At 38.2% G+C, this 10,837-nt stretch overlaps 1 protein-coding gene across 1 annotated transcript; it reads right to left on the bottom strand.

Annotated features, from left to right (window-relative positions):
* Positions 1 to 3,989: 3,989 nt before the first annotated feature.
* On the bottom strand, positions 3,990 to 10,162 carry LOC105505888 (putative zinc finger protein 724). The gene is made up of 2 exons (XM_011933865.1): positions 9,824 to 10,162; positions 3,990 to 4,009 (listed from the first exon to the last, which is right to left on the bottom strand). The coding sequence occupies exons 1-2, from the start codon at positions 10,047 to 10,049 to the stop codon at positions 3,990 to 3,992; spliced, it is 246 nt and encodes an 81-aa protein (XP_011789255.1). The 5' UTR covers positions 10,050 to 10,162.
* Between the last annotated feature and the right edge of the window lie 675 nt (positions 10,163 to 10,837).

The raw sequence follows: 10,837 nt of genomic DNA, 5'->3' as shown, positions 1-10,837 counted from the left end.
CAATCAGCTTTTTTTTTTCCCCTTGGACAAAGGATAATTATTGAGCAATTACTAATATTATCATTAAGAAGTCATTAAAGGTTTAGCTCTCATTTGAATACAAAGCCTGAACATAGCCAACCTGTTTATTTTTATTGATTCAGATGATCATCGGGGTTCTGATACTGGTTTGGCTCTGCGTTGCCACACAAATTTCATCTGCAGTTGTAATCCCCACATGTAGAGGGAGGGATTTGGTGGGAGGTGATTGAATCATGGGGGCGGTTTCTCCCATGGTATTCTCCTGATAGTGAGTGAGTTCTCATGAGATCTGATGATTTAAAAGTGCGGCGCTGCCCCCACCACCGCCTCCTGCCACCATGTAAGATGTACCTTGCTTCCTTCTTCACCTTCCACCACGATTGTAAGTTTCTTGAGGTCCCCCCAGCCATGCGGAATTGTGAGACAATTAAACTTCTTTTCTTTATAAATTACTCAATCTCAGGCAGCTCTTTATAGCAGTGTGAAAACAGACGAATACAGGATCCAACCAATTTGTGCTAATTGCCTATTTTATAGCAGGAAAACTGGGAAACGATGTTAAATTACTTGGTCTCTAATTTTGTCAGTAGCAAAGCATGGGCAATGTAGAGATACCCTGGTTTCATCTGAGGGGACTGGCAGGACTACAACACCCCCAACAAACACCAGATGTTTGGCTTCTTTAAATATGGCTTTTAGTAAATACATTCAGGTAGAATCCAGTGGTATAGAGGGGCACTGGCACAGTCTTTACCGGACCTTGTGATCACACGCACTGTGGCCTATGGCCAAACACTGAATTTCAATATTGCTTGAGGTGAGAGCAGGTGGTTTGAGGAAGGAGAAAAAAGATATATCTTGTCTAGTGGAAACAGGCAGGCAGGATGAGGGTCAGAAGGCTGTCCAGGTTGTATCTAGGATAGACGTAATATCCTTTTGAAAATGAAGAACTGTTACTTTATAATTCAAACCAGTATTCAGGAAATCTTCCACAATTTTCTCTTCCTTTTTCTATTGTCTTGCTCTTTAACAGAGATAGTTTTGAAAATACCAGCCTGTCTTGCATTCCTAACGGAGGTTTGGGTTCTATTTTAGATAAAAACTTAAAGGAGCATTTTAAGTGTGAAGCAAGAGTAGCAAAGTGGCAACAGAGGTAATTACCCAGTGTGAGAAATTCAAAAGAAGGAAGGAACTGGTAAGAACAGACTCCAGGGCTTGGCTGAGATAACTCTTGCCACTTTGAGTCTCATTCCAGTACTTTTCTCTGCTAAATTCTTGACTTTTTTTGTTTTATAATATGGCCCAAGCTCTAGAGTAAAGGACTAAAGGAGACAGTGTGGTATGCTGAGTTCAATTTTCAAGAAAGGAAAAACCAGTTTCAAACGAGAATATCTCATTATGTCGTATTAGAATGATTTTAATTTCCCAAAGAAACGTACAAAGGGATATTTATCCAGCCCTACACACAATCCTTACTCTGCATAATTTGTCTTCAGAATCATACCTTTCCCATTCTTGTCTCCTGTCTTCTCAGAGTGCTTCTGCTTTCAATGTTCTTTTGGCTCTGCTGTTCTAAACAGTATTCTCTGTTTTGGTTCACCCACTTCTTTTACCACAGGAAAAATGTATTCACCCTGTATGCCACCTCTTTTCAGATAAGAGATTTTACCGCATACAAAATAACTTTGACTTTTTAGAGGAATGCTTACTTTGTAGAGTGGGGAAAATACCTTTTGTTTGGAGTGATGTGTCTGGTTTGGTGATAATACCAGCATTCATATCTTAATTATGTACTAAATTTATGCTGGTGTGGGGACTCTCGGAGATCTAATGGGTGTGCAGAATTCCCTCTTACCATTCCAAGGCATCTTGAAATTTTTATGCACTCAAATCACCCATGTTCAAATTTACCTTTTAAGAGGAATGGGATGTAATTCACCTAATTGAAGGTCTGTTTCAGAATATGGTTCAAATTCTCACTCTCCATAAATATGCTGTAACTCTAACACTCTGGAGTGATCAAGGGGACTATTTCCAATTTTGGCCAAAGATCTTGTGGCAGAGTTTGTTCATATGATTTGGAATGAACTCAATGGTCGTTGGGGTTTGTGTAAAGCCACTGTTCCATATCAATCCAACCAAATTTGCTTGAGCAAGTCCACTAGCTAAATTTTCTCCCTGTTCACTAGGCACATACAGAATATATGATTAATTTTATGAGTACCAGTAGGTACTCATTTTTCTTATAAGAGAGTCATTTTCTCAGGGACCATTGAACTGCCTGTATTTTTTCTTTACATTTGTGTGATACTGACATTTTTTTCTAATGCTCAGATATTAGGGAGGTTCTTAGTAGGTGACACCATGTTCTTTTAAACAAAGAATATAAATATTTGAGACTTTAAAAATCCATCTTTGATTCATTGTTTAGTGAACATTGACACAGGATGACACTAAACTGTAAGCTTTACAATGCCAGAGAAGTTGTGCCCCCACCTCACGGTGTAGGGACTAACATATTGGTCCCAGGAAACACTTGTGGGGTTAAAGAAAGATCATGAGAGTCCTATGCCTTTAAGACCTGATATCTCTTTATTTCCAAAGTTGATTCTGTCAGCTTGGCTAGATGGATAGGCTTCTATGTGCTTGTTCATTGTTGTTCCATACGTGTCCTTGACATTGCACTTCTGTCCAGAAGGCATCTGCCCAGTAAGTAGCAATGTATGAATCTTCAGTTAAGGGTGCAAATTAACTGCTCCCCTAAATTAGAACCAGCAGAGAAGTGCTATATTTCCTTTGACGTAGCGCATCCCTTTGAGAAAACAGTATCAGGGGACTGATAATTTGTCTTAAGTATCAGTGTCCCTGGTGGAACCTGGTTTAAAATACTGGACCCTCAGTTTTCAGTATAAATACGTAGACTGGAGTCAGTGCCTTGAGCCAAGTTATCTTGGTAGTTATTGCTGAAGTGATCCCTGAGGAAACCAAGGTCCAGACTATATGGGGTGGTGTAAAGGATGATGTCAACACCTTGAATTAAATCTTGAAAATATATGCATGTGCTTCACCATAGAGAAAGTTCTGTTTAAACATACACGTAATATTACATTTTCTTAGCCATACAGGTGAAAATAAATAGTCAAAGATCACTCCATTCTTGGACTAATGACATTTCAGGATATGGACATACTTCTAGCTGGTATTAATTCTGTTTTCTTTTCATACATGTGCATAAAGTAACTGGCAGTGGATTTTTTGAAATTTGTGTCAGTTTATTTGAGAGACGGTGACATACAGGGGTAATGGATTATTATTTCTCAAAGATGGATAAAATTGTTTAAATTTTAAATTAGAAATAAATTTTAATGTAATTCAAATGCAACCTTTTAGGTTTTAAAAATAAGATAGCATTTATGTAAAAAAACCCGTGGTGCACCATTAGTGATTTGTGTATGATATCTGGGAAGACATATGATGGTGAATGTTTCTCTTGGCTTGAAGGTGGTATCAAAACAGTTCCAACGCCAAGAATAATTCTCAGAAATGTGAGCATTAGTCAATGCATTAAAAATCTATGTATGGTAAAATTCATTTAAGAGAGACATGAGTTTTATGAGTTATCTAAATTAAGTGTTAAAATGACAAGCAGACTGAAATTTTACTCGTTTTCTTTTCTTCTCTCTTTCTCTCATTTTCTTTTGTAATCCACCTGAAAGTTATTTAAAGCAGTAACTTGGTCAAGTGTGGTGGCTCATGCCTGTAATCCCAGTACTTTGGGAGGCCGAGGCAGGTGGATCACAAGGGCAGGAGTTCGAGACCAGCCCAGCCAATATGGTGAAACCTCGTCTGTACTAAAAATACAAAAATTAGCTGGGAGTGGTGGTGTGCACCTGTAGTCCCAGCTATTTGGGAGGCTGAGGCTGAAGAATTGCTTGTACCTGGGAGGCAGAGATTACAGGGAGCCGAGATCATGCCACTGCACTCCAGCCTGGGTGACAGAGCAAGACTCCACCTCAAAAAAAAAAAAAAAAAAGAAACAGGAATAACTCATCTCTTTCAATTAGAGATTCTCTCATAGAAATATTCCTGCTAAATCAACTATCCTGTTCACTATATTTAGTTACCTAGGTTTTCTAATATTTTCTGTTTACAAGAAACAGAAAGATTCTTACAGAGAATCTTTAAGATTCTATTAAATGTAAGGCCCAGATTTATTACTGTTAAGACTGCATAAGTGACAATTAATATATGTCCTTTACTTACCCATACTGGAAGATAATACGATGGGAAATGGGAGCTCTTTTTTCTTGTTGATATTCTTTGGATGCTATGTTATTTACTGAAGAAATATGGTCTTTCTCCATATTCTTATGAACATGGAACATTTATGAGTATTTGGAAAACTTGAGCCATTACGTGTGGTAATTGACAATATCTTTTTAGTTTTAACCCTCTCTTTCACTATGTAATTTATATCTTAATTTGCAATTTTATGGCTCAATTTCAGCACCCATGAACCAGGAATTCTAAGAACTGCAGTCCTTAGAGGGATGCATGTGACTTAAATGTTTCCTATAATTAGCCAGAAAGAATATTTCATCAATGCATAGCAGGATGAATATTACTGCACAACCTGTAGAATGGAATTGCAAACATTCCCCCTTTCACAGGGTATGGGTTGGCTGGTTATGCTGCAGCATAACCCTAGCTACAGACCTGGAAGTGGGGTTTTGATGGGTTAACTGGGAGAGGATATTCAAGTCAAGATATCTCGAGAGGAAGAGCTGTAGAGGTGAACCTGAGCCAAGCCCTGACGAGATCACTGGGAATCAAAACCTGGAGTGACCACATTCAAACACCAAATTAAAAAATAAAGAAGAAAGCCAGGCACAGTGGCATGAGACTGTAGTCCCAGTTGCTCAGGAGACTGAGGCGGGATGACTGCTTGATCCCAGGAGTTCAAGTCTAGCCTGGGCAACACAACAAGACTTCACTTCTTAAAAAAATAAAGTCAAGAATCAAAATGAAGGAATGAAGTCAAGAATCAGAATGGAACAAAGCATAAAAGAAGCAGATTGGGAACAAATAAGCAAGAGCTTAAGAAATTCCTATAAAGAGCTTATTGGGAGGGGCAGTTGGAGCGAGAGCTAGCCCTCATTTGTAGTAAGTGCACAGCACGCAGGGTATTGGGTTGGAATAGAGCACTGTTTCTCAACGTTGGTTGTATGTCACAATTATCTGGGGAACTTAATATACGCCCTAGTCTCACTTCTAGAGATTCCACTTTAATTGATCTGGGAAAGAATCTGGACATCAAGATTTGTGAAATGTGCCAAGTGATCCCACTGTGCAGCCAAGGTTGAGAAGCACGGCTGGCAGGGCTGGAAGGAAGCCCCAGTAAAAGCATTAGCGATAGTAACAGGGGAACTAGGAAGGAAATGTAAATACAAGTTTCAGCACAACTTGCCCCAAGAAGTTTTCTTTGAGTAGCAGGCTGAGCTGGAAACCTTTGGTGATGATTTTTACACACTTTCTGTATAACTCTCATAGAATGAAACTCATGCAAAGATAGTCGTTGGGAAAAAGTTAAAGGTTTTAAGCCATGAGCTGCTGCGGCAAGGTGATCATGTTTAATGGTGTTACATGGGAACGATCATGGCCTAATGACTTGGTTTGCTGGGAAAATCTATTTTCACTTGGGTGATGCTAAGAGCAGTTGCTTTTCTTGCTGTAGAGGTTAAAATGCTAGTGGAACAAAACACATGGGACATAGGATTTCCTGCTGCAGTACAGAATGCCAACTTGAACTTGAAATTTGAATAAACAAAAAATACTTTTTTAGCAGGTGCCCCTTGCAATATTTAAGGCATATTTAAATACTATTTGTTATTCATCAGAACGTGAAACTTAAATGAGGGTTCAGTTTTGGTTCTGTTTGTTTTTGTTTGTGTTTTCTTGAAGTCTGGCATCCCAGTGTAGGAAAAATCCCTAGCCAGCAGAGTGGGAGACATTCGGAGATAAGCCTGAGAGGTGGATACACATTCATAGGAAGTGAAACCGCTTCCCAGGGCAATCATCAATGGGTGGCAGGTATTTTGCAGTCCGTGTTCAAGAAACCCTATCTGAAAATAACAGTCAGTGCAACAGCTCAGTATTTAAAATGATTTTTGAGTACGTTCTCCAGCCAATGAAGGATGTCTACAGTTTGTTGTAAGACACCTGACATAAAAAAGTAAACACTTGGGGTAGAACTGAGGTGAGACAGAAACAAAACAAAACAACAAAACAAAACACCAGCCTGGGTCACACACACACAGAAGGACCAGCAGGATCTGCAAAACTCATTGAGAAGAAAAAGAAACAGGCACAAAAGAACAGGCAAAACGAATCCATGGTGATAAAAATGAGATCAGTGGTAGCTCCCACGATGGGGGACTGTTTGGTAAATGAGCACAAGAGAAATTTCTGGAGTGAATGAATTGTTCTATATTTTGATTGGGGTGTGGGTTACAAGAATGCGCACATTTGTTAAAACTCATTAAAATGTTCATTTAAGATCTGTGAATTTCACAACACATAAATTATGCTTCATTATAAAACAAATTTAAAAATTTGGAGGACTGTACAAGAGAGAATTGATGAATAGATTGAATTTAAATGTGGAAAACATTTCCAGTGAAGTGCCACCAGGGCACCATCTCAGGCTTGTCCTAGGCTTCATTCACAGGGATCGCCATGACAAAGACATTGTCCTCAGATTTTAAGATGAAATTAAGCTGAGAGGAATGACATGCACATTAGCACTTCAAGATCCACAAAGATCTTGGAAATGAAGAAATGCGTTGAATTCTATCAGATGAAATTAGCTGGAAATAAATTTAAAGTTCCATATTTGAGGAGTGAAAGGGTGGATTTAATAAGTGTTCACAGGAATCCTTCAGAGTTGTAGTCTGGACTATGCTGTCACTTATAATCCACAGTGGGACATAATCATCATTGAAGTGCAATGTGGTCTCACACTGTGGTGTTTGAGGAGGTTCCCTAAAGAACACTCCCCCTCCCTGCTTCAACTCCTTAGCAAATGCATAGGAGAGGAGCAAGCAGGTGCAGATACGGACAGTGCCTTCACTGTGTCAAGCCTAGGTTATAAGATTGCCTTGGGTGTGTGGTAACAATAGACCTCTATCCCTGAACTCCAGGATCTCACAGACTCACCCACACAGTTTCTGAAAGTTCTGCAGAACCACAGATGTCTCCTATGAAAACAACTCTGTTACTCCTAAGTGTAACATGACAGAGAATGTGCTTTCTCTGCAGACAGGCTGGTCTCATGAGGAGAGGAGGGGCTGAGTGAAGGCGCTCAGTTCTTTTTCCATACTCAGCAGTCTGATAAGACATACCAGCACTCAGGTGTGCCATAGGAGAGGAAGCAGAAAGGGAGACCAAAAATGGTATACCCATGAGTGTTGCTTGACTTTGGAGAAAATGTCAGGATGAGGGAGCGCTTGTATGATTAATGACAGGTTACCTAAGAAAAGCAGTGAATATATGATATTCTAAATTGACATTGCAAGTACCTCCAGCAATCCTCTATAAAACAACTTTCAAAAATACCAATTTAAAACTCTTACATTTCTTAAAAAATTCTCATCATTTTATAGACGTAGCCTTCACATTGAAGAATATATCAGTAGTTGGACTATGGGGGATGAAAGTGAGGATTTTGAATGATAAAATTTTGAAGTAAATGCAACTATACTTAATTTGAATATTGATTTTAAATGCAGGATAGACCGTAAAGAGGAAAAATACAATGCATTTGTTAAGAAAAGAAACATTATATTGTGAAGAATAATGTATTGTTAGTGAGATGACAGCTTCATAGAATCAGGTTTCAGACCAATAGGGTGGTTGGTGGAAGAGCGGCATTGCTGGCCATCTTGGGAATGATGGAACTTTGACAGGCATATTTCATGTTAGTGACAGTATTACTTCTCCCTAGAAAACAGCCTTCTACCCCTTCCAACAACCTAACTAGATACATATAGAGAATGGCAGACGGTATGCCTGGAGCTGGAATACTGTACTGTAATAAGAAATAGGCTGACTGTTTTCAAAGATATTAGACTATGAAGTCAAGAAAAAAATAAAATCAACAAACACTAAAAAAAAATCACTAATATGGCTGGATACATGGATGTAAATTAAGATTTTATATACACGCATGCATACACACACTCAGAAATGACAAAAAATTGATTCCCTGTGAAGTATATGGCACGCAATTGCTTTTTACTACATTATATCTTATCACACATTTGAGGAAGACTGAACACAATAAGCACAGCTCTTATCATCAGACAAAAATCTGTTTGAAGGAAAGCTTACACTGAACTGTTTTGTTTTTAAATTTTTATTTTAAGTTCAGGGGGTACATGCACAGGTTTGTTATATAGATAAACTCGCATCATGACTGTTTGTTGTACAGATTATTTTGTCACCCAGATATTAAGCCTAGTACCCAGTAGTTACTTTTCCTGATTCTCTCCCTCCTCCTAACCTTCACCTTCCAATAGGCCCCAATATCTCATCATTGTTTCCCTCTTTGTGTCCATGTGTTCTCATCCTTTAACTCCCACTTATACGTGAGAAACTGCAGTGTTTTGTTTTCTTTTCCTGCATTAGTGTGTGAAGAATAATGACCTTCAGCTCCGTCCATATTCCTGCAAAAGACATGATCCCATTCTTTTTTATGACTTCATAGCATTCCGTGATGTATATGTACCACATTTTCTTTATCTAATCTACCATTGATGGGCATTTAGTTTGCTTCATTATTGTGAATAGTGCTGCAATGAACGTATGTGTGGATGTGTCTTCATGGTAGAACAATTTCTATTCCTTTGGGTATATACCTAGTAATCGGATGGCCGAGACTACTGGTAGTTGTGTTTTTAGTTTTTTGAGGAATTTCCAAACTGCTTTCCTCAATGATTGAACTAATTTGTACTACCATTAGCAGTGTATAAGCATTCTCTTTTCTCTGCAACTTTGCCAGCATGTTTTTTTTTTATTTTTGACTTTTTAGTAATAGTCATTCTGACTGGTGTGAGACGATATCTCATTGTAGTTTTGATACGCTTTTTTTTCATAATCAGTGATGTAGAGCTTTTTTGTATGCTTGTTGTCTGCGTGTATATCTTCTTTTGAAAAGTTTCAGTTCATGATCATTTGCCCATTTTTAATGGGATTGTTTGCATTTTTTCCTTGTGAATTTGTTTAAGTTCTTCATAGATACTGGATATTAGTCCTCTGTCAGACGTATAGTTTGCAAAAATTTTCTCCCATTCTGTAGGTTGCCTGTTTACTCTGTTGATAGATGCGTTTGCAGTGCAGAATCTCTTTAGTTTAATTAGGTCCCATTTGTCAATTTTTGCTTTTGTTGCAATTGTCATGAAATCTTTGCCTGTTCCTATATTCAGAAAGATATTGCCTAGGTTGTCTTTCAGGGTTTTTTTTTTTTTCTTCTTTTCAGTCTTACGTATATTTGAATTTGAAAATTTATGAAAGTCTTTCACATATTTATCACATTGAAATATTTTGCTCTGAGTAGTTGGCAAACATTGCTTAAGTTCATTATAACTTTCTTTGTGCACCTTACACTCATCCACACTTTTATAGCCTTTTTTTAACTGTAAATTGTGATGTCCACATTTTTCATATTTTCTTAGTATTATTCTTTGGAAAGAAGCTTTTATGCTCTGCTCTGGCCAAAGGTCTTGGGCGAAATAACAACACATACCTGGGGGTTTGGCCACCATCTCAGGTCTCTCCACATTCCAGGGTTCTTTGCCTTGCTCCAGACAGGTGATCAGGTCTGGCTTAGAGACAGCGATACCCAGGAAGACCAGGTTTCTGTAGTTCTCTAACATCACGTTCCTGTATAAATTCTGCTGTGCAGTGTCCAGGCATTGCCACTCCTCCACGGAGAATTCTATGGCCACATCCATAAATGTCAATGGTCCCATTTCTAGGCTTCTGGGGGAACCCTGGCGTCTTAGCTGTGAATCTCCCAATACTTGCAGGTCACAGGGCCACAGAGGCTGGGCCTCTAGGAGCAGGGGACTCAGAGCAGGGAAGACGAGACAGGGTTTTTTATATAGACTCATTTATTGTAATAATCTTCTGAACCTAAAGAAGGTGACAGGAACATTTAACTAGAAGTAATATCTTTCATAAAACTAACTTTTTCCATCTTTTCCCCTACCTCCTAAAGCTAATATTAAGCTTCTTCACAACAATGCTGTTTTGATTGAGTTTACTTTGGGAGTGGGAATAAGTTCTAATTCTTTTATAGTTTTCCTCATTAAAATTTCTGATTTAGCTGTCAAGGAGTAGGTTTTGACAAATGTGATCAATGTGTACAACATAATTAGAAAATACTAAACTACCAAAACTATAAAGAAATCTGCGTTACCTACATGAGTTGTTTACTTTAGCATTTACACAATTAAAATATTTTTTGCTAAGTTATGCATGTTCTAACAACTCGTGGCATGTAGAAAGAGTGGCATAAACCTACAGGTAAATTGTGCATTTAAGAAAATTGGTAGGTATGAGAGAAAATTGGTGGTTTTGTATATTGGTGAGAAGAATATCTGAAATAAATCCGTAATCACATCTTCAATTTGTGGTTTGCTTTGTTTTATTTCTTTTTCTCTTTTTTTGGTGAGGCATGAGTTTGAGTTGTTTATGTATAAGGTTATACTGCTTCAAAACAGAAACAGCAAGGCAACAACTAGCTCAGGATTTATAA

The sequence above is a fragment of the Colobus angolensis genome, unplaced genomic scaffold (assembly GCF_000951035.1).
Source record: "Colobus angolensis palliatus isolate OR3802 unplaced genomic scaffold, Cang.pa_1.0 Scaffold13, whole genome shotgun sequence".
Taxonomy (NCBI): Eukaryota; Metazoa; Chordata; class Mammalia; order Primates; family Cercopithecidae; genus Colobus; species Colobus angolensis.
The sequence above is the reverse complement of the archived record's forward strand: the minus strand, read 5'-3'. Positions and strand labels throughout refer to the sequence as shown.

Bases quoted from the DNA above. Each gene is read 5' to 3' on its own strand.
- LOC105505888 (XM_011933865.1), bottom strand. From the start codon at position 10,049: ATGGGACCATTGACATTTATGGATGTGGCCATAGAATTCTCCGTGGAG. The intron at 4,010-9,823 runs GTATGTGTTGTT...TCTGTCACCCAG, and splicing joins GATGGTGGCCAAACCCCCAG to GCTGGAGTGCAGTGGCATGA.